At 35.5% G+C, this 27,683-nt stretch overlaps 1 protein-coding gene and 1 long non-coding RNA gene across 3 annotated transcripts in view; one reads left to right on the plus strand and one right to left on the minus strand.

The window, feature by feature from the left end:
* The window catches only part of MEOX2 (mesenchyme homeobox 2), a 66,620-nt gene extending 49,828 nt beyond the window's left edge, over positions 1-16,792 (minus strand). Inside the window, exon 1 of the mRNA XM_060632598.3 lies at positions 15,001-16,792. Within this exon, the coding sequence (XP_060488581.1) occupies positions 15,001-15,514 (514 nt within the window). The 5' untranslated portion in view covers positions 15,515-16,792. The remainder of the gene's footprint in view (positions 1-15,000) is intronic.
* A 790-nt stretch (positions 16,793-17,582) lies between these two features.
* The window catches only part of LOC132679233 (uncharacterized), a 43,107-nt gene continuing 33,006 nt past the window's right edge, over positions 17,583-27,683 (plus strand). For both annotated transcript variants that reach the window (XR_009610022.3, XR_009610023.3), the window contains exon 1: positions 17,583-17,626. This is a non-coding gene — a long non-coding RNA (uncharacterized LOC132679233). The remainder of the gene's footprint in view (positions 17,627-27,683) is intronic.

Consider the following 27,683-nt stretch of genomic DNA (forward strand, 5'->3'; position numbering starts at 1 on the left):
TGAAGAATGTATTTTATTTTAGTGAACATTTGGTTGACCAAGCAAGCAAGCATTTATCCAAAAAGTCTTATTTATCCAAATAATGCTCTTTACATTTTACTTTTCAGATAAGCTTCAACTTTTACAGTTACACATTTAACTGTATTTAGCTTAGTGTGGTATTTAAATTTGCATAATCTCTTTCTCCACTTGAGGAGATTCCCATCTTTGGGGATTCTTTCAGTAGCTGAAAAGTAAGGAAGTTTGTCTTTTTGTCTAGAGGCACTGTTCAGTGGTACTTTCTGACAAATGGAAATGTTGTGTATTTTACTGGTTAATACATTAGCCAGCAGGCACATATGGCTGGTAAGTATGTGGAATGTGGTTAATGATGTTGAGAACTGATTTTTAAATTTTATTTAATTTTAATTAATTAAAATTTAAATAGCCATATGTGGCTAGTGATTACCATACTACAGCATAGAAGAGCATTATGATTATTGGTGATACACACAGTTACAGTTACACGAACGGCCGTTTTTAGGAAACCTATAATTTTTACTGAGCAACCAACCAGGTCTGACATTGCCCTCCACGTGCAGAAAAGGATAAAATTCAGAATATAGAGTCCCTGCTTCTCAGAACTTTTCAACCTAGAAACAATATTCTAAACCAGTAATTCTCAATCTCAATCTAGAATCACTTGAGAGTTTTGAAAAATACCAATGTCCAGATGAAATTAGATATCTGAGATTTGTTTCGAAATAATTAAGACAAGGTGAAGGAGGAGTAGGATGGTATAAATAACATATGCCGTGTGTTGATGAATATTGAACACAATGGGCACATGAGTGTTACATGATGTTCTCTATTCTTTAAATGCTATAATTTCGTATTATAAAATTCAAAACAATTCCAGATTAACTTAATCATAATCTGAAGCATCAGTGTTTTTGAAGAGTGCCCTACTCACTCCAATGTAATGTCAGTGTTGAATTACTGGTCTGAATAATGTAATCTTATGATACCATGTTAACAAAAAAGGCCAGAAGTATGAAGAATCTGCAAGTTATTTTTCTTTATGAAATGAAGGAATTGTTGAAGTAGAATCAGTATCAGTCATGGATAACATAACTTCTGAAACTTGTCAAATACAGATAAATTTTAACTCTTACAGAAATAATAACCCAACCAACTCACATGCACAGGTAGGCTTACTGAAACTTTCCTTTCATTAGTTTCTATGATTTGTGACTAACCTCAGACCCACAAGTGAGATGATTTCTTTAGCTTGCTCAACCCTCACTATCAGTGTTCCTTGCTTACAAGCCAGGCTCCCTCACATGTGGCCACTTGTCAGTGTCTTAGATCCACATTTTCTCATCATGTAGCATTCTTTAAATATGGTTAACCAGTCATACTCAAAGCAGAACCCAAGGCATTGTGGATTGAACTAGCATCATTGCATTACTTTTCTCATAAAAGGGATTTTTCCTTTCTTTTTAATAATCCAACCTATTTGAAAATAACCTTTTTTTTCTTTTCCACATCACCAAATATTTGTGACACTATCCAACACAACACTGCAGATCAATTAATATTCTATATTTTCCCCAATTGCCCCATGACTTCTAGTTTAATTTACTTTTTTGGCTTTGTTGGACAGACATTTTAAATACTATAATTACTTGGCTGTATGCAATGTGCTCAACAATGCATGGCATAACTTCACAGAATATTTATAGAATCTCATGTTTCACCCAAAAATAATGGAATGAGGCATTCTTATACATTAATTAACAGGAAGTTAGGCTTAACAATCACTGAACTGTTGAAAATATAGACACTTTAACTTCTAAAATGTAGGATTTTTTTTTGCTGACTTATGGTAGTTTTTAATAAATGCATATTTACTTTTGTCCTGATTTACTCATAAGTGGTAACTATAAACCACATAATCACAGGTATGTGACCTTAGAAAGCATCCATAAAAATCAATCAGAAACAAACACAGATCATTACTTAGGGTGGATATTCATTAAACTCTCCTGAGAAGTGTCATAAACAAGCTTTTAATGACAATAATGAATATATATTAAATAAAGGTATTATAGGCTATGGGATCAAAATAAAAGATAAATATGGCAGGCAGCATAGAGATAAATACACACACACGTAAGTACATGTAAAACTAGTGAAATGTGAATAAAATTAATGGATGTATCAATATCAGTTTTCTGGTTATGCTATTGTATTATAATTATGCAAAATATTACCCCTGGGGGAAACCAGGTAACGGGCATACAGGATCTCTGTACTATTTCTTACAACTGCATGTTAATTTTTAGTTTTCTCAAAACAAAACAAAAAAAAAATTTTAAAGGGCTAGGCATAAAGAAGTTTATTGAAGAAATATTGGTTAAAATAAAAGAAAACCCACTGTCAGCAAAACTGACCAAGCTGATCAATAAAGCCCTTAATGATTGAGTTGGGGGACTTTAGCTGGAAGCCCATTAATATACAGCCCTAAATTCCCACCAAAGGAAGCTAAATAGTAAGTAAGTAATATCACAAGTTCTTGACTAAATGGGAGATGCAAAAAATCTTGCAGAAAACTTCTTGACTGCAGCTATGACAACCTGTATTTAGGTACCCACATAAGAAATATCAGAACACTGTTTTAAAGTAACACAAATGCTAAACATTGTGTTATGAAGACTACATGAAAAGATCACTTTTGGAGTGCCTGGGTGGCTCAGTGAGTTAAGTGTCAGATTCTTAGTTTCTGCTCAGATCATGATCTCATGGTTCCTACATCAGGCTCTGTGCTGACAGCACAGAGATTCTCTCTCCCTCTCTCACTGCCCCTCCCCCACTCTTACTCCCTTTCTCTCAAAAATAAAATAAACATTTAATAAATAAATAAATAAATAAATAAATAAATAAATAAAATGCTTATTTAAAAAAGATCACTTTGCTAGGAAAACACTACTTTAAATTTCTATCAGTTATATAAATATGACATTATAAGACACGTTATTATATGTTACATTATATCTAATTACATGTTGTGTACATATGATAGTACACAAACAAAACTTGGTTGCACATAAGAAAGTAGAAAATCTAGTAGTAAATCATTGATGGACATTAGCCACTCCAAGTAGCATTTGCATCAAAGCCTATAATTAAACATTCATACTGTGTGAAATAATTTCAATTTAATGTAGAATTCCAACAAGAGGAATGAGACTCAAAATATTACGATATATTGAATACAGGACTCCATTAGGGAAGAATGAAAAGAGATAAAGATACTAAGAAGATAAGTACATCAGGAGTCCTGGAGAGAAAACTAAATTAAGTGTAAGAGACATCAAAGTACAAATAAGAAAAAAAATAAAGGAGAATGTGGAATAGAATGGATTTGGGCCAAGCTGTGTAGGAAGAGGCTACATGGCTGAATCTTAAATATAAGTCTAGCAGAAAAGGAGAAATTATCATTTGAGACCATTAATGTGAAAGCAGTCTGAATGTAAATTAAAATTAACTACACAAAAGAGGAATTATGTTTTATTATTTTGGAAATGGTGTTGTGTTTAGAGAAAAAAAAGGAAAAGAAAATTTCTTGAATGAACCAACTGCAGTTTTTTTTTTAATGTTTTATTTTTGAGAAAGAGAGAGCACCAGCATGTTCCTGGAGGGGGGGGGAGGGGCAGGAAGGGACAGAGAGAGAAGGACACTTAGGTCCAAGAGTGGACCTAAGAGTGGCTCAGGAACCAGGAGATCATGCCCTGAGCCTAAGTAGGATGCTTAAGTACTGAGCCACCCAGGCACCCCCAACTGTATTTTTGATATTTACTTTTGTGTTTTGAGGTTCTAGTAAAAACCAAGGATCTGGAAATCATTATGAAAGGTCATTGTTACAGTGTTTCAGAAGTTGTATGGTTCAATGTATTGGAGAGGAGCAGACGGGTTTGGTGTTTACAGATTGTGAAGAAGATGGGTGTGGGCAGGAAAGGAGGAGAAATAAGGAAGGTAGGGCTGGCTAGCAAAGGCAAAATGGCCAACTACTAATATTTCTGAGTATTTTCTATGCAAGAAGACTGCATTCAAATAAAAACTAAGATCAATACTTATCCAAGAACAGAGATAAAGTTGATGACTTGTGACAAGGGAGAGTTTCTAAGTGTCTACTTAGAGCTATTCATTATTTTGAACACAAAAAAACTAGTAATACTTTATAGGTAAAGCCCAATTTAGCAAAATTCACTTGAGTTAAAAATTTTAAAACAGAAAACAGATTCTTCAATTCACAAATGGTTACCCAAAATACTATTCTGTTTACGTAAATATCTATTATAGACATAATACAACAAAGTCCAGCTGCACATTACCAGATATTCAACTTTAAAAATGCTATGATTTATTGTATGAGGTGTTAAAAATATACAGGTTGGGGCACCTGGGTGGCTCAGTCGGTTAAGCGTCCGACTTTGGCTCAGGTCATAATGTCACGGTTTGTGAGTTCGAGCCCCACGTCAGGCTTGTGCTGACAGTTCAGAGCCTGGAGCCTGCTTTGGATTGTGTGTCTCCTTCTCTGTCTGCCCCTCCACAACTTGTGCTCTGTCTCTCTATGTCTCTCAAAAAATAAATAAAAGTAAAAAAAAATTGTTTTTAATATACAGGCAAATTGGTAATTGATAACAAGAAGTATGTCATTACAAAACTGAAGCTCGGAAAGTATAACAGTGTTTATATTCATAAAAACAGAATGAAAACTGACTGAGGTAACCATAAAATCAGATTTAGAGAGAGGTAGTTTACACCCAAGTAAAGCACTTTGTCAAATTCCATTTTATTCACTCAAAAGCAGTAGCCAACATTTTAAATGATGCTGAAATTTATTTTTATTGGGAAGACTAAAAACTTAAGGTTTCACAATATTTTATGAGATTTTCCTTTTAAGGGCACTAGGCTGAAGTCAGGATATGGAAGTTCAGCTTCCACTACTTGGCTGAGTGGACAGACATTACTTAATTTCTCTGGGCACATTCTCTCATCTAGGAAATACATTCATTGAACTGGGTGATGACTTGGGAGTCTTCTGGTATCTTGATAATTCAGATTTTAATAACCTATTTAGACATTAAAGATTACAACTCATTAAGAGAATGGACCAACCAAGCCTACCTTGAAATCTAAGAATAATGAACTAGATAATGTCATCGGCCCTTTCTTATCACTGCTGTGTATTATGGAACATATAATGTTCTGTTTGTCTTCCTGGACCCCTCTCCCTACATCCCCTCAGCCCTTCCATTATCCAACAGAGAAGCAATCACTAGTCATTTGAATTCTCTAACTTTAACAATTATATTGCTATGAATCCAGGAACTTTGAAGTGTTAACTTTGGCATTTAGAATTTTAGTACAGTATTTGATTTTTACTTATTTGAAAGTAACTGCCTCAGACCATCAGATATAATAAAATTTCCCTAAAGTACTTTTCTGAATTCCTCACATTGAACTGTGGGTGTAGGAGAGGTGACTAAGCTTACAGAGTGAAATCAGCCAACCACCTAGGACTTGCAACTCAGGTGAGTAATATAAACAAAATCTCAAAAATGTATTAAATATAAGTAAACACACAAATGAGTAAAATATTGTTGCTTTTTTCCAAGAAAAACAAAATTATCAAATAAAACTGCTTTTATTCACTTTATCAGGGATATATTTTTAGCTTGTCGTGCTATCTGCATATTTACCTTTCATCAGTGTCTCCAAATGAGACCACCAAAATTAAAAGGAACTACAATATGTAAATTATCTCTGCAGGAAACTTTATAATATGGCAGAAAGAATGCCATGCCTATCCTCCTAGTTACTGAAAACAGAGACCTGAAATTTCATTGTCATATTCAAATCCCTTTGATTTAAGTTCTGCTCCCTTTTGACTAAATAAATACCCCTCTGTAATGTTCCTCTTGAAAACAAGTGTTTGATGGAAAAGTGGCAGGAGACACCGGAGAAAGAAGGTTAGGCGATGTGCAAGCAAAAAAGTCTGTGGAATGGGAATCTTAAGGGTGATTAAGTGAAGGAAGGTTGCATCTCTTACACAACTTGGTCTACAACTTACTCTCCATTTCCAGAAAATGGCATGGGACTTACAGTTCTAGCAACAGTGGCAGATTATTTTAAATCTGTAGCTATCTTTTAGGCAAGCAACATTCCCTATAGCAATAGTAGTAGTAAAATACAAATAAACAGGCAACATTAGAGCTTGTTTTCAGGTGGGGCACACCCATGACATAACTGCATCTACCCTGATATAAAAATAACAACACTTACTGACCCAGACCTTGTTCTAAGTGCTTTATATTCATTAACTCACTTTAATTTTTAGGAAACTACAGAACAGAGAAGTTAAATCACAGCTAACAAGAGAATTAGCAAGACATTGGGGTTCTCCCAGATTTACACTGACATTTCTCCTCTGCAGCCTGCATTCCTCTATGACTCCTATGGATTTCATTACCAAGACTAGTGTGGTCTGCTTCATTGTCTTCTGATTATATTTGGCCAATGGAAGACAACAAAAGGAGATTGGAAGGCATAAAGATCGTCTACTGGATGATATTTGATACTGGCTGCATTTTCCACCTGAGGTCCCCACTTTGCCAGAAGCCTTCTGTCCTGCTGCTCTCCCCAGATTCTGGATTCTTTCAATAGCTCCCTCTATTTGCCACCTCAGGTTTAGAGAAGCTAATGGTTTCCAAATGTGGTCAGACCCTGGATGATTGACCATTTCCTGTTGCTTTCCAACACACTGCTCACCATCAAAGAGTCATCATCAAACTCTCTTCATCTTCAGTTATGCCTTTGAGTGTACCATCTATTTTCTTGTCTGACAGGATAACTAAGACATAAGATAAATCCTTCAAGATTTATCAACTATTGGCTAATTAAGCAAAAACAATCACACACACACACACACACACACACACACACACACACACACACACAATGTTCCTGTTACTTTTTATTTTCCCAAACATCTGAGAATGCAAGAATAAGTTTGGTAACGGTCATCTTCCAAGAATAAACAATAGTTTAAAAGAAGAGATATCTGTAATTCCCTGAATTTTGAAAGTGAACGTCCAAAAGGTGATAATCCTAGAAATGTGCACAGCAGCAGGACCCCACATTTGGATGCCTAACCTCTGGCTTTCCTGTCATTTCAATCTATTGCAACGACTTACATCTAGATGCTGTCTAGTTTAATGCATCCAGACCCATTTGTATTTCATATTAAAAAATTTCCAAAGTAAACATACCTTGTAGTTGGAGAGATATTAATTGCTGAAGACAGTAAACATACTGAGAACTCATTTTACTTTTGAAAAATATTAAATAAAGAGAGACATCACTTAATTTTAATCTATCCAGTTACTAGTAAAGCTCTCTTTACATGGTTCTTGAAATGTGGAAGCCATTTGCTAAATTATCGGTGTCCTAAAAAATCAAGGCTACATTTTATCTACTTAGTTCCGACTAAGTTTCTGATCACACAATTCTATTTTCCTAAACTTCACATTTTAGCTCTCAAAATAAAATCAGTCATTTCTGAAATTCACTTGGTATTCACTGTTCATTTGGTAAGAGTCACTACCCATTGTACTTTTTCTTTTAACTAATAAGAATATACATCAGTTTAATTTGATAGTTTTTCAGGAGGCTAAGAATGATAATCTAAAAGTTTACTGAACAGTCCAGACAATATAAGAAGCCGCCTCTACAGACATTTGACTACACTTCACCACTATGTTTGCAAATAGCTATCACTCTGCAAAAAAAACTAAGTTTTTATTTGGGTGTCGTTTCTGGCAAAGCTTTAAGGCTACATTTTCAAAGAGCAAAATTCCAGGCCTTTAAAATTCTACTGGCATCCACCCGCCTAAGCTGGACCCTCCTCTACGTTTCCGCAGAGCCTGAGAGAGAGATGACTTCATCTTAATCATTTTCTTGCCCACAGTCATGTAAGATAACTGAGGGGTTTTCTTTTCTTAGAGCATTGTGGGATCTCTTGAAGTGTGTGGAGAATAATGAGCTAGAGGAAGAGAAAAACAAAAGAAAACAAAAACTGCAGGGGAGTTGGCAGATTTGACTTTAATGACTATCATTGATTACCAGCTTCGGCCCGTTGGACTCTCCACACAGCTGTATACGTTTCAAACCTAATATTTTACTTTCTAACTGGAACATTTAACATCATGTTGAGGTCTCTAATGTGGATGCTCCACTTCAGATGATCTCTTATCAAGAAATTAAGTTTGGAATTCTACCAATTTATTATTGTGTGTTTATACATATATATCTTCACATAAACAGATTTTTTAAAAGCGTGCTTGAAGAATAGCTGCCATGTCCTAGTTAATTTAGCACCCTCCCTGTTTTCTCTTCACCACTAACCTTTCTACTAAAACACAGTAGAAACTAATAACTATGAAAAAATAACTCCTTATATTCATAATTCCAGCCAATCTAATTCACCCAAGCTTCAAGAAACATACCTAAAACATATTAGAAAGAAAGCTTATGTAAACAAAGAGGACATTTAAATACATTTGAAACATTCAAATTGAGTTGATTCTATGAAATTTTGAAGAGCAATGATTTTTTAATTTAAATCTGTAATCAAAACCCTAATGGTTTTACCACTATCACTTATTCCCTTGTAAACTTTTACAGTAAAAGTAAAATTCTAAGGATATGAGAATTAAGTCACCAAAATACACAAATAGCTTAGAATGATTAAACTTTTAGGAAATGCTAACTTTTTAAAGAGGCACAGCAATAATATCATGTAGGTTAAGATCAGATTTATTAATTTTTAGACCTAAGAGAGCTGATTATTTCTGAAAGTATTTTTCCTCTCTTTCATACAAAGTCTTTCCAAGAATGTATTCATATAATACAGATTTTACCTGATGATTCTCGTTCATATGCACATGTAAGAAATAAAAAAAGTGTATCATAAATTATTTTCAAACCCTATGAAAACCAGTATTCTAATACACGATACCAAATTTACAGAGTAATGTGTAAATTCAGAAATATATTGCTGTGGAAAATGTAACATCATAAGTGAAAGTTTTGTGAATAATCAGAAACTTTTTTTACATATTTAAAATTCTAAACAGAGAAATTAATAATTGACCCATTCGACCACATATGAATGCATACTCTTACCAAGTAACTTTCTGTTAATTTAGTAACAAATATATCAAAAGGTTTCAAATAGAAATACTCACTCTAAATTTAAAAGCTATGTCTCAAATTTATACAGATGGATCAATAGACATATTTTTGGTTATTTTGTATCTTAAAATACTATCAAACACAACTTACCAAAAGGGAAAATAAATTCCCTACGCTTTTATAACATAAGTGGAAACCATTAGAGAAAGGGGCATTAGATTTAAATTAATTCTGCTTCCACATAGGTAATGCAAATTGAAGGCTGAGACCTAAATGACCTTTACCATTGTAAGTTTTGCTCCATGAGAGCAATAAAATATTCTGCAAGGTTTTCTCCAGTTGGATTTTGAACCTCACCGATGACTAAGATTTAGGAGTAGCGCGGAATGTTGCCACTGACTTTTCTTTACGGTGTTCCTCCATCCCTACGTGCGGGTTTCAGTTTAATACAACTATTCCAGATAGTCATAAGAGCATCATAACAAAAACAGGAAAATTGTTAGTGCTTCCTTTTCTTTATAACCTTTACAGAAAGCTTATTATTGATAACTAAGCCATACTAGTGACTAAAGCACAGAATACGGAGAAATAAGTTGTGACAATAAAATGTGTTTTATTGGTTAAATACATTAAGTAGGAAATACATCATATCTACCTCAATTTCTAATTTGCGGACTTTGGTCTTGGTTAGTATTTCACCTCTTTTTTTATATTTAATTTAATTTTATTTTTATTTTAACCACTAGAATCAGTCACAAGTACCATAATGCAGGAAATATAATTTAACTGGCCACTCAAGAATTAATCCTTCTTATTTTATGATTTCAATCAAGGGGGGAAAATGCTACTCTTGATAGGCTCACTTCATGTGCTAATATATTTTCCCAGAAAATATTTTACTATTATAAAAAAACATTATGGTAAAAATATAGAAAATTTGAGAGAGATAAATCATCCACAACTATTAACTCAAAAAATATTAAGAATTCCTAAATGTATTTTATTCTCTAATATTTTCCCATTCTTAGCATGCATCATTCATAGATGTTTATAATCATTATAGCAATGCTTAGAAGAGAGACACGCTCTGAAATTTTAGAAATAACTACCTAAGTGAACACAGTGTAAAAACTAAAATACATTATTCTACTATATTTAAGTTCTCATTTGAAATGAAAACCTAAAAAGTCCTCACATCTTTGTTTCTGGCTGCCATTTTTAATACAGTTAATAAAATTGCACAGCATATATATGTCTTAATATAGTAAATGAATAAAAATGGCACCATTACCAGGCCAGGTACATGTAATAGATTTATATGTGGGACTTTTTACATTATTCAGCTATTAATTCATATACAAGTTATTTCTCAAATTAAAAAAAAGTTAATTTTTATATTAAATATGGAATTAGTCTCCCAAATTTCCCTGGATCTAAGGGGAAAACTTTATCTCCTTTTGCGATTTCACTTTTTGTATAAAATTACTTTCTTAGAGCATTTAGAACCTATAGTAAATATTATGTTATTATAAATGCCAATGCTTTGATGAAGGGTCCATGTTTCCAAATCACACAGAGGGAAAACAGGGTAATATACTTAAAACGTTTTTTTTGTTTTTGTTTTTGTTTTTTTCAGTTTATTAGTAGAGATCACCTTACAGGGTGCCAACTTAATGGTTTCCATTGAAAGTTACTATAAGTAAATATTAAAATTTTAAATATTCAGCTCTGGGTTTTTAACCCAAATGAAAGTTTTAGCAGTACCATGGCAAGTATTTAATGTTTTTCTTTTTCAAATGAACTATAAATAAAGATAGTTACAAAGATTTCAAAACCATTTCCATTTTTATTTGCATTATTCCTTCCACTCATTGCTAACTTTCAACAATAAAGCACCTTAATTCTAAAGGGAATGCTGGTCTTGACTTTTGAGTGTAATCATTTGAGACACTCATGGAGGTCAATGGTACTTAGAATTTTTTATGTCAGGTCACCATTTTAAAATGTTGACACCTAAAATTAATCTACCACTCTAAGAAAAAGACTTAAATGACATTTTTTTATTCCATAGATTTGAGACACTTAATTTGTTCAATATTCTTCTATAATTATCAAGATCCAATAAACTTTTTTTAAATTCTAAAAGAGATGCTGAAAAGCCATAGTCCAGTAACATAGAGATAATAATATTAAAGTAATTATTCTTCCTTTCATAAAACATGATTGAATTATCTGGAAAAAATCACAATACGGTACCAGAGTTAGAGTGGGTAAGACATTGCTCTGTATTTAAGTTCCAGCTTATTAAAGTAATACTTGCTTGTCATTCTGCATAGCCAAGCATATAGGCAGATATAATCTGATAACAAATATTTTATGATTATTGTAACTATAAATATTTCTAATTTTACAAGAATCTAATATTATTCCAAACCTTATAAAATCCACATCCCCAAACCTCCCTTCTTTTTAAATATAATTTTGATTTTTTAATAAAATATGTAGTTATTCAACTAATTTGAATAAGAAATATTTACATATTTACACTGTATATTGCCTGCATAAAAAGTAAAGTTAAATTGACTAATCTGTTTTCATTATTTTAACTAAAAGTGGACAGTTTATACCTATTACTACATTGCTTGGAGAGCAATCAAATGTAATTGAAGCCAAGTAATTCACACTATTTATAGACATTTTTTCAGAATCACCTGCTTTGTATAGATTGTTTTAAGTGCAGTTGTAAAGTTTTGATTTTTAAGAGTTCCTTTGAAGACATCACAGATGTTGGCTTTGCTAATAATGCTGGAAAGCATAGGAGGTTCAAAGTTGCAAAAATGTTTAACACATATAAAAAATAACAATGTGCTTGTCCATTAAACTTGGCTATTTTCAATTGTCAATAAACTATAATGAAAGCCCAAAGTCCATAAATAGTTGTTTCTAGACACTTAAGCTTCTTGAGTTTGCATATGTGTGTGTTTGGGGGGGGGGATGCGAGTAAATGCACACTGGAAAATGTTACATATTATAGTTTTTGCATCGTTACCATGAATAAAAATTTAGGTTATTTTTCAATATTTTATGCTGCTTAAAATTCTATTCGAATTTCACAGGGTCATGCACACATATACATATACATACAATCTGGATATTACAAGTAAGGATGCAGAATTTTGGTTCTGACTTTGCCTTGGATTTATGTACTACATTTACTTTCAATTATAAACATATAGTAATTATAAACTTTCTAACAAAATATAAGTGGTCTCTACTATTCATGATACAATTTTAAAATTCCAAGAGTTCAGAAATTAATCTAATTTTTAAAAATATTGAAATATTAAAATTGCTACAAGCAATATGAGGTATACATGTTAATAACATGTCAAAATTATAGTGTTTTTCTACATGGCTTTAGTTTCCACTGGATCAGGATGCCCTTATAATACTACGATATGAAGTAACTGTAAATATTAATGTGGAAGACCAACTGAAATATCACAGGAGAAAGATATCTTGAATCTAAATCTATCTAAAGATCTAACAAATATTAACACAAATAATGAAATTGCCAAATCAAATTTTATTTTTAATGAGTATGCATATATTTAACTAAAAACCATCACCATCTTTCCTTTTAGTTAGTCAAAAAGTTCTTTCAAAATGTCCCAACATGAATGGAAAACGCTCATCCTAACTCCCCAGTGATTCTACCCTGGGTGATGACTAACTGTATTTCCCACTCAAGATCTCATCTATTAATACTTTATGTAGCTGATGCAGATTTTTGTGCTTGTTTTTCCAGCACGCTAATTAGTTTCAACATATAAATATAAACTTAGTTTGTTATATGGTTATTTCCCACCAAAAGAGGATAGCACTATTAGTTTTCTTAAGAAACTTATCACAATAATTCAAGGGAACCTGTTCTTGAATCCCACTTTCTCTATTTCCCTCTGACCAAAATAATATGTGCCTATATGAAAATTCGGTTTACCAGAAGAAGCGTAGGTGCATTGATTCAGTTCAGGAAACATAAGGAACAGCCCATCATAGGTTTTTCACTGCATGAAGTTAAATGAACAGTAAGAGATTCTGTGAATTGCAAAAATGGACTGACCAACCTGAACTGGGATCTGCTTCCAAAAAAGTTACATTGATATCAAATGCTGAGCCTAAGACATGAACACTATTTTAAAACTGACTTAAAAAAAAAAAAAATGAAGATGGAAACCTTCATGGTTAACCTCTAAACTCTGTCTTAAGAGAGTTTCACTTACAGTTAGTAAAAACCATTAGAAATGAATGATACTGCTGGTAAGTTTCTAACATATAAACTAATTTGTGATGGAGCATTAAAAGTTCACCCCTGACCTTGAAAAGTAGAAGCTGGATTTTAAGTTTGTGATAGAAGAATGTACCTCAGGCTAACGCTGAAGAACCAGTGATAGCTCAGCTGCAAAGGCACATGAAGTATGCGGCTCAAATTGCCATTTACGTGGGATCTTACCTAAAGCGTTATAAAAAACAAAAACAAAAACCAAAACCAAACACGTTCCAATCCTTCACATTAATATCTGCAGTTACCTTCTAGGACTTGTTAAACCAATTCCGCGAAGGAAGAACACCACGTAAATATTATACTGACCCAATGACACTTTCCAGAAAGCTGGAACGCAGGTTGCGATAGCTACAGAAGGAAATTCACAACTCCCTTAATTGTAAAGTATCTTTTAACAATTTCACAACGTACAGATTGTTAAGGGCCTTAAGGAGTTGCCCGAAAAACTTCAGTTCCTCGGGACTGCTACAGTTTACTTGGCAGTCTATGCTTTCAAGCATCTGCGTTTAGTAAAGTTCCCTTTTGCGTGGGTACTCAAGTTCTCCCCACGTAGATCAGCGACTCCCGCGCGCACCCTCGCACACCAGCCTCAAGCACGTAGAGAACCAACATTACCCCGGTTGCTGTGTGTTTCCAAACACTTGCCTCCCCTAATACTCAGCTGGAGGAGAGCTTACTTTCCACATTGGCAACTCAGAGATTCTGTTTAGATTAGCACCACACGAACACAACTACGATTAAAAAATCGTTTTTTTTCCTCAAGAGTTTGATCATGTATTTATTTGCCAATCTCTGACACATTCCTTAAAATCATCTGAATTCCTAGATTGTCTTCTTCCCCAAGAAAGGGAAATTTTTACCATTTGGAATAGGGTGCTATTTAAAGAACTCTGAAATCAGAATAAAAAAAAAAAAACTAAAACTTTTTTTTCTCATACGTTCTGCCAAGTTCCACTGCAAGTTCCAAATATTGTGCAATAATTTGGAAATCCAGTTAACGATGGGAAAAATCGAGCCACTCGGAGTCGGAAACTTGCAAGGGAAAAAGTCAAGGAGCGGCAGCCGCACGCACGCCCAGCGGACGCTGCATCCCAGGGTGCACTCCCCTCCCCACCTCTCAGATGGAAGGTCACGCTTCGCAATCGATTTCACATACTGTCACTTGTCCTTTTTTTCTTAACCCTCTGGTAAACTAGTTGGAACCTTGGAGAGCTTAACGCCGTTGGCTGCAGGGTTGCGCTTGGAGAAACACGTGCCCCCAAGTAACAGGACGAAAGCAGCCCCACCGAATCTGGCGGCGGGGAGCCAGAGAGGGCAAGACGTATACCATATTCCCTGCTTCCTCACAGTACTGTGAGAATCTTCCCAGTCATCTCCCCGCCCCCTTTCGCCGACAGTGCCCGGCGCGCCCTTACCTGAGCTATCGCTTTTCCTTTTGCCGCCACTTCTCTTCTCCGCCTCCGCGGGTGACAGCGCCTGGCGGCCGTAGTCCCCTGGCGCGCACGCAGCCCCGGTCGGGGTGCTGGAACCCAAGCTGGAAGAATTGGAACACAGGACCGGCGGGCTGCTCCCCAGCTCCGGGGGCCCTCCCGAATCCGGCTGGAGGCAGAGGCTGTGACGAGCCGCACTCGGGGGGGAGGACATCTGCGGGAGGTGCCAGTTGGTTTGCAGAGCTTGGTGCTGCTGCTGCTGGTGGTGGTGGTGGTGATGATGGTGGTGATGGTGGTGCCCCCTGTGATGCTGGCTGGCAAACATGCCCTCCTCGTTGGGGTATCCCGCGATTATGCAAGACGAGGAAGAAGTGGAGAGCTCGGGGTAGGACATATGGTCAGATCTTCCATGGAGGGCGAGAGAGGACTGGGAAAACGGGTGCAAGCCTTGCGCCGTGGCGTGAGGGCTGCGCAGGCAGCCAAAGAGCGGGTGTTCCATAGCATGCAAGTCTCAGGTTCCAGGCAGAAGACTTCACGATGGTTCCAAACGCTACCACCCTCTGTCACTTTTCACTAGAAATCGTGTTTTCCCCCTCCCAAATAAATAGCCGTTTCTGCAGAGCTCGGATAATCCCGGTCCTGAGCCCTAGCGGCCAGACTCCTTTACATATAAACACTCGGACCTGGAGAAGCTTCCCTTCGAGCTACTCAGATGTCAAGAGTAGGAGAGGTTGAAGCCAAAAGAAGGTGGTCCCAGAGAACTGCTTTCAGGGGGAAACGGCTCTGAGAGGTTATAAATAGAGTGTAATGTGAGCTGGGGGCTGGCTTAGGAGCCCGGCGCTGACCACATGCAAACTCCCTCCAAAACTCCCGCTCAGTCTGCGCCACGCGCTCCCTGTTCCACTTCCTATCTCCCGCTGGACGCACGCAGTGCGTCCACGCCCGCCCGCCCTTGCCAGCCGCCAAGGCTGCAAGCGGCGCGCCTGGCGCCTAAACCCGAGCCCGGGCGTACAGCGGTTCTCCCCTCCCGGGCCCGGCGGCCAAGGTGCTCCGCGGCGCACGTCACCCCAACTCTGCACTCAGTGTCCGGCCCTCTCCCTTCTCTTGAGAAAGATGTCTTGTCAGTGCCACTTGGGCACTGGCACCTGCAGGATAGCTAGGGGTACGGCTAGCTCTTGAGGAGCACGAAAGGGGAAGTAGGGTTAAGGAAAAAGATCAGAGCTAGCCTGGCGCGCGCTCAGAAGTGTCTCAAACTCTACATCAACGCGTGCCCTGGGCGCAGCGGCGCGCCTAGCTTTTCGCAGCTGTCGTCCCTGGGTGGGTTGTTAATGGGCTCGTATCTGGCGCCCGAGGTTTCTGGGAAATTCTTCTCGGCAGAAAAGCGCTATTCACAGCGCGAAAAGATAGAAACCTGGTGGGGTAGGTGAAAACCGAGGAGCGGCGAGAGTTGCAGTTATCTGGAGACGCGGGCATCTTCACCTGCGGTGCCAGGTGGGGTCTTTCTTCCTGGGCTTTCCGAATATGTCCTCCTTGCTTTGCACAATGTCCTTCCCCCTGCCTTCCTGGTCCGAGTCAATCTCCTAGCCATTTGTCCACCCAAAACTTCAGTCAGGAAAATCCGAAGTGATACCGTCGTGGTAACATGTGATGTGTATAGTGCACGCACATTTTCAGTCTTTCCCCTCAGGAGCCAGCCCAGGTCTCCTCACCTACCTCCAGAAATTCACCCTCTTCCGCTCAAAACTAAATCAGCTAATGGTACAGCTTCTACCCCCGCAAACCGCCATGGTTCCACTTACTGGGAAATTTTATGCTTTGATATCCACCAAAGCTCACTAAACCTGGGTGCTGCTTCAGGTCTCCCAGGTTACAATCTTGCATCATACAAAATGAGTTAGAAAACTTGCCGCCAGTTAATTGGTATGAGCGACGGCTGGGCTTTAATACTGCCACTTGCTTGAGGGGTGACACTGTCTGCTGGGGGCAGAGTCGTTTACACAAAGCAAGCAAGCAAGCCGCACTTAATGAGCTACAGGAACAGTCAAGTCCTGCCTGGGACATGTGGCATCAGAAGATCCGCGCTCACCTATACTGCCCAGGACCCCCAAGATGCCACCAGCAGTGTAACCCCGTTATTTTCATTGTCTCAGGTGTCCTGAGGATGGCTACTAGGTCTTTGAAGTTGTTAATGGGATTAATGAGGACAGCAAACCAAGCCAGCCATCTGGTTTGGATTACAAAAAAGTATTGATGAATCTTTGAGAAGTGTCCCCAAGGCAGAACCTTTCCCTCCACCGGTCCCTCAGGTTTCAGCCTACCTCTCTTGTCTTTTAAGCCCTACTGCAGAATAGTGGCCTCTCAATAAACCTTTACATCCGTGTGAAAGTTCGAATTGTTTTCCATTGCTTAGAGGTGGGATGTGGTGGGGGTGATCAGGAATTCTGAGATTTGTAAGCGCTGCTTTCTTTAACGGAAATTGAGCCCTATTTTGAGGGAAATTAGTTTTGCAGACTTCGTTAAAAAAAAAAAAAAAAAAGCTAAAACTTTTGTTCACCAGCTGCTCAGCTTTTCAGTCTGGGTTTGAGCTGGAACCTGCTGCAAGCGTTTGACGGTAAGACTTTCTTTGCCGATACATTTTGGGAATCTAATATTGTTTTAGACTTCGAAAGGGGGTGTTCTTCAGGTTGCACGTTTCTAAGGGGTTTAAGCACTCCCAGGATGGCGTCCAGGGCTTAGATCTTAAGAATGTTTCTTCCTGCCACTCCCCACGCCCTTGGCTCTTTAAGGATAAAAAAAAGGAGGGGGTATATTCTTCTAATATGGTCTGAATATTTTTTGAATTTTCATTGTGTTTATGGTTTCAATATGTGCTCTGATATTAAAAGTTGAAGTACAAAGAGCAACACTAAAGTTCCCAAACTTGAGTAGCTCCTCTATAGGGATTATGGGTGAATGCATTAAAGGCTTTATCCAAGGAGAAATTTAGGCAACCATCTCCATAAACAGTAACCAGAAATATTTACGTAATATAATGGTGTCTACTAAAAGCATTATGGAAAATGTCAGACAAGGCGGACTAAATAAAGATACACTGGATCTACACAGATCAACAAAAAAACATCCATAAAGGTCCCCTTTTGGTTTCCATTACAGTGGTTTAGAGGGAGCAAAGCAATTGAGAAATGAATGGGTTTGAATTTAACCAGTGTGCTTCAGGTAACTAGTAAGTAGCAAACACAAACTTTTCATCTCCAGGAGCTGCCAATTCTCCTTGAACCTGTCCAGTGATTGTGCTGGTTTTTTCTCACTTACTGTGTCAGATGTTAACAACATGTCCAGAAATTTCTCTACAACCTGCCTCAGTCAGTCAGCCTCTGGAACTATGGGGCTAGAAGACTGGGAAAGAAAAGTTAGAAAAGATTAGAAAAAGGAGTCTCTTTGAAAAGCACACAATTAAAACAAAGCTAGCAGGAAAGGTCTTTTTAATTGGAGACCCAAAACACAGTATCAGTAAAAATGATGAAGTCTAGATTTCTAACAGAAAATATAAGAAACATGTTACTTGAAAAAGTGTGGTTCAAAGAAGAAAGAAAGAAGGTCTTGATGCAGTCCAGTATTAAATATTAATTTTTTTTTTGGAATTACCAAATATATATTAATTATTCCATAAAGTTTTTTTTTTCAAAATTTTCACTTCCTAGAACATTTGGAATAAGAAAAAATATTGATTTTTATTTTCTAAGTCACAGAAAAAAAATTTAAATGTCCTAACAACAGGAAAGATTCCTAACATTCCCTATAACAACTACTTCAGTGTCCACATCTATATCCCAATATTGAAAGATGCCTTTTTACATTTAATGGCTAATTATATTATGAAGAATGGTAAAAATTACAAAATGTATTATAGAATTTTTGTAGCTTTCATTTTAAACTATAAATAGTCTGGTGTTTATCCTGTATTTATAATATATTTGAATTTTCCTGAAAAATATTCTATTAATGCCAGTATTTCATGCAAAGTTTTAATATCAAGCAGTGCATTATAACAAGAGCTTGAATATATGAATAATGTAAGCTGCTAGTCTTCCAGAAAAAGTAATCAAAACTATTTAAGCATGTGCTAGGCTCTTTAAATTTGACAAATATGTACATGTATTATTCCTTTTGCTTAACAAAACAATATTCAATAGTAAAGGCAGATTTTTTTAATTAAGATATTTTATTTCAAAGAGACTAGAACTTAAATTAAGCAACCTGAAAAGTTTGTTTAAATTTTAAGAATCATGATGCTTCTTTTAAGAGTTGCCATTCTTCTGCACATTTGTGTCATGAGGTATGATGGGAAAAATATTTAAAATTAAGCATAATCTTTAGCTAAAGATATTATAAACTTTGTCTTGCATTTTATCTGCCAGACAAATTTACTTTGGTAGCATATAGCCATGATATACGAATTTATGTATGGAAAATTAAATCACAATGGAATTTGTCTATGAAACTTGTGTTGTACATAAAAATATTTTTTCTACTATATTTCTCCAAGAAATTAACAGTTCTGTCCTTCAGTTCATTCTTCTTAAGTAAAAAATTTTTTAAATATATTAAAATATGCTAAATGCTCAATGGTAATTTATGTGATTTACGATGCACTCCATGTTTAAGAACTAAGGAACTGCCCTTCTCCAGGAATTATGCAATGTAGTATTTCAGGAACAATTTTGCTATGGCTAATGCATATTATTAGGTGATTCTATATACTTTTACTGATTTTTAAAATAAGTTGCTATTTTTACATAACACTGGTTGGTGCTTTCACGATAAAATTTGTTATGTTTCTATATTACTAAATGAATACTTAACCCTTATTTCAAAAAAGTGTGAAATAATACCCAATATACTTTGTTTTCCTGTCTTCTTCCTACATTTAGTTTTCTTTCTTTCATAAATTGGTGGTTTTCTTCATTTCAAGTATCATCTAGTAAATAATGTTCAGAACACTAGCATGAAATACAGAATTTGAGTGATAATTTTAAATTTTTAAGATTTAATTAAAAATTAAAAATATTTGCAATCTTTCATTATTCCAATTCCCTTCCACATACATTTTATGAAGTTTTAATCATCCTTTGGTGTGTATGTAAGGAGTGTCAAAATGAAGAGACACCGACCACCTCTCAAATTTCAAAAACGTCTAAATGAACTTCCTTTTGTCCACCTGTTTTAAATCCAGAATTATTCAACAGTTTTCTTATAATGCACATGGGAAATAATTACATTCAGTTCCTACATTTTCATTTGCATTCACCTTGTATGTTATTTTTGTTGATAAATGTATCTCACGTTGGCTCCCTTATATACCTAGCTGTAAGAAGTATAGGCATACTAATGCAAGACAGTTCCATAATGTAATGCTATATATTGCATTATATATTCTATACCATCAAACTCATAAGCATTAAGTTTCTATCCACAATTTAAGGGAAATAAACCATTTATTTCTCCCATGTCATAAAAAGCAACATTATACTTTTAAGTGGACTGAATTTAGAACAAGTTCATAAATCTCGGAGAAAAAAATCATTCGAAACTAAACACGGGAATTATAGGTAAAACCTTAGTCTTCTGTTTTAAATTTTCCAACTTGAAGAGTTTAACATGACTAATGTAATTCTGGCACAATGGTAAGTTATTCTTCTGTGTTTTTATTTTTCATGCTTCATCAATTTGTAGCATGTTTTATTCTTAAAGCGGTTCTTTCATTTTGAGTTTGAATCACTAAAACTCTCTGTGTTTTAGCTGTGTTGGTATGGCTCTCCCAAAATATTTAATTGCACACTCTAGTTTTATATGATTCCAACTCAGCAAAGAAACACCAGCTGCCTTTGATATCAACACTTTTGTGTGTAGGAATAAAAAAATGTGTATCTGTGTACTATACAAAATAGTTTAGTTAAAGCAAAACACATGAGGTATTATAAAATATTTTTAAGAGTTAATATTAGTACCTTGATAAGCTCAGATGTGTAAAAGATTTTAAGAACACAGAATATTTTTACACAAGGTAATAGCCATATGAAAATGGATCAAAACAAGAATGCAAATGATTAAATGACAACTATTTGCTTCTGTCTCACTTGATGTAAGGAAAGAGAAAGATGACAGGAGCACAAAATAGGCCAAGGGAAAACCAGAAGAAGGTGTTTAGCAGGTGAAAAGACAGAAAAATAAGGTAATCTTAAATATATGAAAAATAATTATATATTTGATAATACAAATATGTAATTCATAAGCCACATACATTTACAATAATGGTAAAAAGGTCCCAGGTGCATGTTTTAGTTTAATTGGAATTTTAAAAAAGTAATCAGAAAGGTTTATGTTTAAACATATGCATGGCATATATATTTTTGATAAAAGAGATACTAACAAAATACTGTGCTGAGAAACAGTTTCAAGTAATCACTTACATATAATGTGAAAGTTAGGTACAGATGGGGTCAATGCCCAGACATGTGCAAGCTACTGAGTATCTGAAATTCTGAGTAATCGGTGCTTTCTTGACTTACAAATCTGTAACCTGAAACTCATTGTAGTCAATTGTTTTTCTAAATTTTATTTATTTTTAGGGAATGATTTCTGCTAAGTTGGGGTAACAGTATATGGGAAGGGAATAAACTGGTTTTCAAAAGCTTTCAGTGGCTGAGAAAAAAGAAAAACAAGAAACCTACTGGGCCAACTGCATCTTAGAGCACTTCAAAGTACAGGGATTCCAACAGAATCAAACACTAACCAGAACCCTGAAGGAGTATCAGTTCTGAGCCCAGGGCCCAGCATAAGGCAATTACTCATACCATCAGCTAACACTCATTTCCACCAAGTACGGAGACCTGCGATCAAAGTGAAGTTTTCTCTACATTAGGTGAGAACACATAAATATGAGATGAAACTTCTTCAACACAGAATAACACAGAAAAGTCTTTCCCCCTATTTGGCTTATTCATTTTGCATGACCCTTGCCTAATGACCTGAGTGGCAGGAACCACCTTGTTCCAACTCCATGTTTCTAATGACTAATTCTTGAGGCATAAATAATGAACAGGGAAAGAGGGATGTGACTAAAATGGTCAAAACAATGTTAGAATACTTTATGATAAAATACAGTAAAACTTACTACTGATCTTGAAAGTAGACTACATGGTAATGGGAAACGTGAGAGTTTCTTCCTCTAATCTAGAGCAACTGTAGTGATATGTTGCACAAAGGCAACAGCATTTCTGCAAATAACTTATTAAGGATGATTATGTGTGCTGGCGACAGTGAAGTTAATGTTCCTATGGAGACATAATCAAAGACAATTTAAATAAATTTCACCCATAATCAAATACAGTAAAACCTCTACTTACCACAAACAACTTTAATATTTCCCTGATATGTTAAATACAGAGAGATAAAAATGGCACAATTATGACTTTCCAGGATAATTCTTACATTTTGTTTCATGACACCTCTCATTTGTGTACCAGTATTACCTGTCAATAGCTATTGAAAGGCCTGGATTATTCCAAGTTTTGTTCTTAGTCAAATCTTATATCCTATTTTGTTCAGTTAAAAATATGATTTGATCAGGGTAAAAATCAGAAGCCCTTTGGATTTTTAAGATCAGATTTTCCAAAGTATATGGCATATCCTCATCTGACAGACTTTGCCAAGGCAGATGCCCAGGTGGCAACACTTAGAATTGTTTTTTCAGGTTCAAAAATAAACACATAATTAGAAAGTGCTGTAAAAATCTCCACTCTTGTATGTGTGGTGACAAAGTTGAAAGTACCTTTAAAAAAGACAAGAAGAAGCACACAGAAGCTAGTAAATGTTACACTCTATAAATCTGAATTAGCTGTTGGTGTTCTTCTTTCTGTAATAATATTAAAGACTTGCCAATCCATGGGTATTTCTTCCTGTAGACTCATTTTTTTTTTTTTTTTTGTAATAGCAGATGCCATTACCATCTGGTATTTGTGACCAAATGTAACACAGATATGATTAAAACAAAAAAGTGGGTAAGGTTCCTTGCACTGTACTGGCAATTCCAGTGTTCAAAAATTACTAAATCCGACTTCAGATTAACAAGGCCCATGTCAGTCTCTTTGTAAACAGCATCACTGCAAACTCAGTTGCTCAAATCAGAAGTAAGATCCCACCCACAAGCCCTTCCCTTCATACGCCTCCCAATTATGCAATCTATCCTCAAGAAGAATAGTAACGATTCTACTTTAATATTAACTAAAATAAGTTAACTACCAATGCCATTACTTTATTTTTTTTAATGTTTATTTTTGAGAGAGAGAGATAGAGTGAGCACGAGCAAGCAAGTGGGGGAGGGGCAGAGAGAGATGGGAGAGAGGATCCCAAGCAGACTTCACATTGCTAGTGAAGAGCCTGATACAAGGCTTAAACTCATGAACCTTGAGATCATGACCTAAGCGAAAACCAGAAGTCCGAAGCTTAACCAACTAAGCCACCCAGGCGCCCCTTAGTTAATCGCCAATGCCATTACTTTTAATTGGGGCTCTTATCCCTCTTGTTTCCATTACAGAGGATTCCCAATGGTACTCTACTTGCCTAGGGCATTGCTCCATTTCCGGAGGCAAGAGGGAGCACTGGTTTGACCCTTAACTCTATCACTTTCTAATTCTGAGTGCATTCATTTGCTAATGAAAAAGAATACTATGATGAATTAAATATGACAAGGTTTTGAGTGAACCTAACAAGATGCTGAACGTAATGTGTAATAAATTTAAGGTGTATCTAGAGCTGCACTGTTAGAAACAGCAACATGTGACTGTTAAGCATTTGAAATGTAACTTACCCAAATTAACATGTGCTTTAAAAGACTTCATGAGAAATTCACATGATTTCAAAGACTTCATGTGAAATTAATAGGCTTTTATATGGATTGCAATTTAAAATGGTAATTGCTGGATACACTGTAGTGAATAAAGTATGTTATTGAGGTTAATTTTCTTCCTTTCTACTTTTTAAAGTAGCTACTCAAATATTTAAAATCACAAAGGTGGCTTGCATTGTACTTCTCTTTGATAGCACTGGTCCAAAAGAATAGAAGATGCCATTTAACTTTTTCTCTCTCTCATGCCCCACCACCTTGCAAAAAGGTACCAAATGACATATATATCTGTCAAAATGATGTAGGACCCAAAATATCTCTGTAAGTTGATCCTCTTGACCTCATGAATAGGAGCTTCACAATGTGGTACCACACAAGGAAACCTCCAGCACAAAATCTCAAGGAAACACAGGAAATTCCTGGAGCGGCAAAACATCCTATTTGAAGACATTCAGTTACTCCTTTGTACATCAGGAGCATCATTATTAACTAATTGTTGATATACTTGGAAAAGTTCATTTAGCAACAGTCTTTGCAAAGAAAGAAGAGTCGTGTATTATCCATGATGGACTAGACAATACTGTCACAATGGGTTGACCTCTATATCCTAAGCCTTCACAAAAGTTTAGTTCTTATTCCTACAAATTCTGATACAAGATGGCTGGCTCTCCACACAGCAACTGATTTCATGAATTCGTCATCTCAACATGTTTCTCCAAAATATCACAGCAGGGAAAAACAGAGGTGGAGGGTTACATACCTGGTTTTACATACTTTGATGCAGAGATGATACATGTCAATAACTTGCAGGCCAGAATAAAACCTGATATACCTCTAAGGGGTCTGGAAAATATTCTAAAGCACATGACTATTTGGTGAGCAGTAAATGTTTCTGCCACATCAGGCTTTAGCAAACTTCAAATTTGCTCCTAATAGACTTAATTCACACCACTGAGCAATATATTCCTGGAGACTTCTTGGCATCTTATGTGGGTGTTTTCTAGCAAGTGTCAGGCACAGAGTAAACACTCAATAATTATATTCAATAGAGCGCTCGGATCTGCAAGTTTCACTTTATCATTAGGCTTTGGTACCCACGGAGCAGCTATCACTAAAGTGTATCTACAATATAACTGCAAAGAAAATTTAAGATGATCAGCCCAGATTCAGTTTTGTTTTCTGTACTTTTTGCTTTGATTTTTGCTCTACAACATAGATTCATCCCTAATTTTCATTGGAATTAGAACATTTGTGTCCATATGTGATGAGAATACGTAATTCCCTCAACTCCAAACAATAAGACATAATAGCAATGAAACAAAATATCCCTGAAACAATTAACATCCTAAAACTTAACATTTAATATCTATGTACATAATTTATACTTGATTCAAATAGTTGGTATATGTAAATTATGCTTAACACTAATTGTTATGTAGGTAATGTCCAGACACAGCTATATCATCGATACCTCAATAATCTGAGACAGCTATGTTAGATAAATATGGATGCTATCTCTTATTATGCTCCTTAAAATCTATATTATTTTAGTACTAAATCTCTTCCTAGTTCCAGAAAGGTTTTGTGATTTATAGTGAAATCTGATATAAAACGATAATTTCACATAAAATATGAAAATTTTCTACAGCAATAAATCTTAATTATCTGATGAATTATCTATTAAAAAAAAAAAAAAGGAGGGGCGCCTGGGTGGCTCAGTTGGTTAAGCGGTTAAGTGCCTGACTTCAGCTCAGGTCATGATCTTACAGTTCATGAGTTTAAGCCCCACATCAGGCCCTGTGCTGACAGCTCAGAGCCTGGAGCCTGCTTCAGATTCTGGCTCCCTCTCTCTCTGCCCCTCCCCGGCTCATGCTCTGTCTCTGTCTCTCAAAAATAAATAAATGTTAAACAAATTAGCAAGCAAACAAACAAAGGAAATTCATTACAGAAATGCAACTATGTAAAACGAACAGTGAGAAGTACCACAGTTATGACAAATACAGGTAAAGGGGACCTGGTACAATGTCTGCTGAGTGTGCTCCCTTCTCCTCACCTATCACAAGTTTGTGTGTGGCACCTACAAAGAAACAAAAGGTTCTAGAGACACAACCTGAAATCCACTAATCATTAAAAGATACAATCAGTCCAATAAAATGGCCCCTGAAATGCCAAACCTGTGTTTTCTTGGCCCGTTAATTTACTTGATAGGCACACTTCAGGGGCATATATTTGAGCCACATTATTTTCTTTTATTTTGGCCTTCAAGTGTCTAGCTATCAATTCTTTCAGATTTTCTAATTTTTTAAAAAAAATGTATAAAGTTATATTGCCAAAAACTATGAGTGTAGAAATATTTTAGTAGATAATATTTTAATATAATAATCCTGCATTTATCATGAATCCAAATTAGAAAAAATTAGCCGAGAAACACCTCCATAAGGTCTGAAAGGCACAATGCTATTTAAAAGAATTGAAAAAGGATCTTGTTGTGATGAGCACTGGGTGTTAGATGTGAGTGATGAATCACTAAATTCTATTCCTGAAACCAACATTACACTATGTGTTAACTAACTATCACTTAAATAAAAACTTGAAACAAAAGAATAAACAAACTTTAAAAATAAATAAAATAAAAAGGATCTAATCCCTATAGAATTCAGTGCTAGAAAAACAGATTACCAGATAGGAAAAGGACAAAAAGGACACATATTCCTCAATTATCAAGGAAGAAATCCAGATGAGATGATCAAGAAAAATAAAATACTGTATGTTTATTTGGAATGAAAATACAAGCTAAAGAAGATAGCATTGTCCAACTGCCAAATTGACAAAGTTTAAAAAACAAATTGGTTATAGTGACAAGAATTTAGGAAAATAATAGATCTCATACACTACTGGTAAGACTATAATTAAAACAGATCACTAAGACAAAACTAGCAATAAATAAAAGGCTAAGTGTTGGCTCCCCAATTTTAGATGAGTTAGTACATTCAAAGTTAATTCAAAATTAATATATATATAACCAGATATATCAAAATCTCTGTGTATAATGAAGTCTCTGAAGTAATATTTATTGTACTGAAAATACATATCAAATAATAAACATTGATTAAATGCTTTATGACAAATCATTATGATAAATACAACATAAGTATTAAAAATTATGTTCTAAAATAATAATATAGAAAATGAGTTATGATATAATGCCAAGAAAAAAACAGGTTACAAATATATGTAAAAGATGATCCAAATACAAACACATCATACATCTTTTGTTATGCATGTTTTATATATTTATGATGTATATTATAGATATGTACATATTTGATATCAAAAAATATACTCAGAATGATAACTGTTTCATGTTATCTCTGGCTGGTCTTAAGGCTGTCTTATAAACTGAGTATCAATTTTATAATCAATAAAAAGACATTTTTATTTCTATACAATTAAAAGGTATCCTACAAAGGAGAAAAAGCCTTTTTGGCTTGAATAAACTTTATATATGTTAAATAATTTGATTATGAATTATGATATAATCATCATATAATTATTGATTAGCTTGTGTCAAATGGATTGACTATCTTTGCTATATCTTTGCCTTAGAAACTACTGTTCTTCTCTAAGTAATACCTGTTCCTCTAAAACTTTAATACTGTCCTATCTGCAATTTGCAACTATTCTGAACCAATTCAAATGTGAAAGATCCAACTGTCTGCCTGTGCTATGTGGTAACGCATATGGAGTGCATTATACCCAAGAA

This window comes from Panthera onca, chromosome A2 (genome assembly GCF_046562875.1).
Source record: "Panthera onca isolate mPanOnc1 chromosome A2, mPanOnc1 haplotype 2, whole genome shotgun sequence".
In the NCBI taxonomy this organism is placed as follows: Eukaryota; Metazoa; Chordata; class Mammalia; order Carnivora; family Felidae; genus Panthera; species Panthera onca.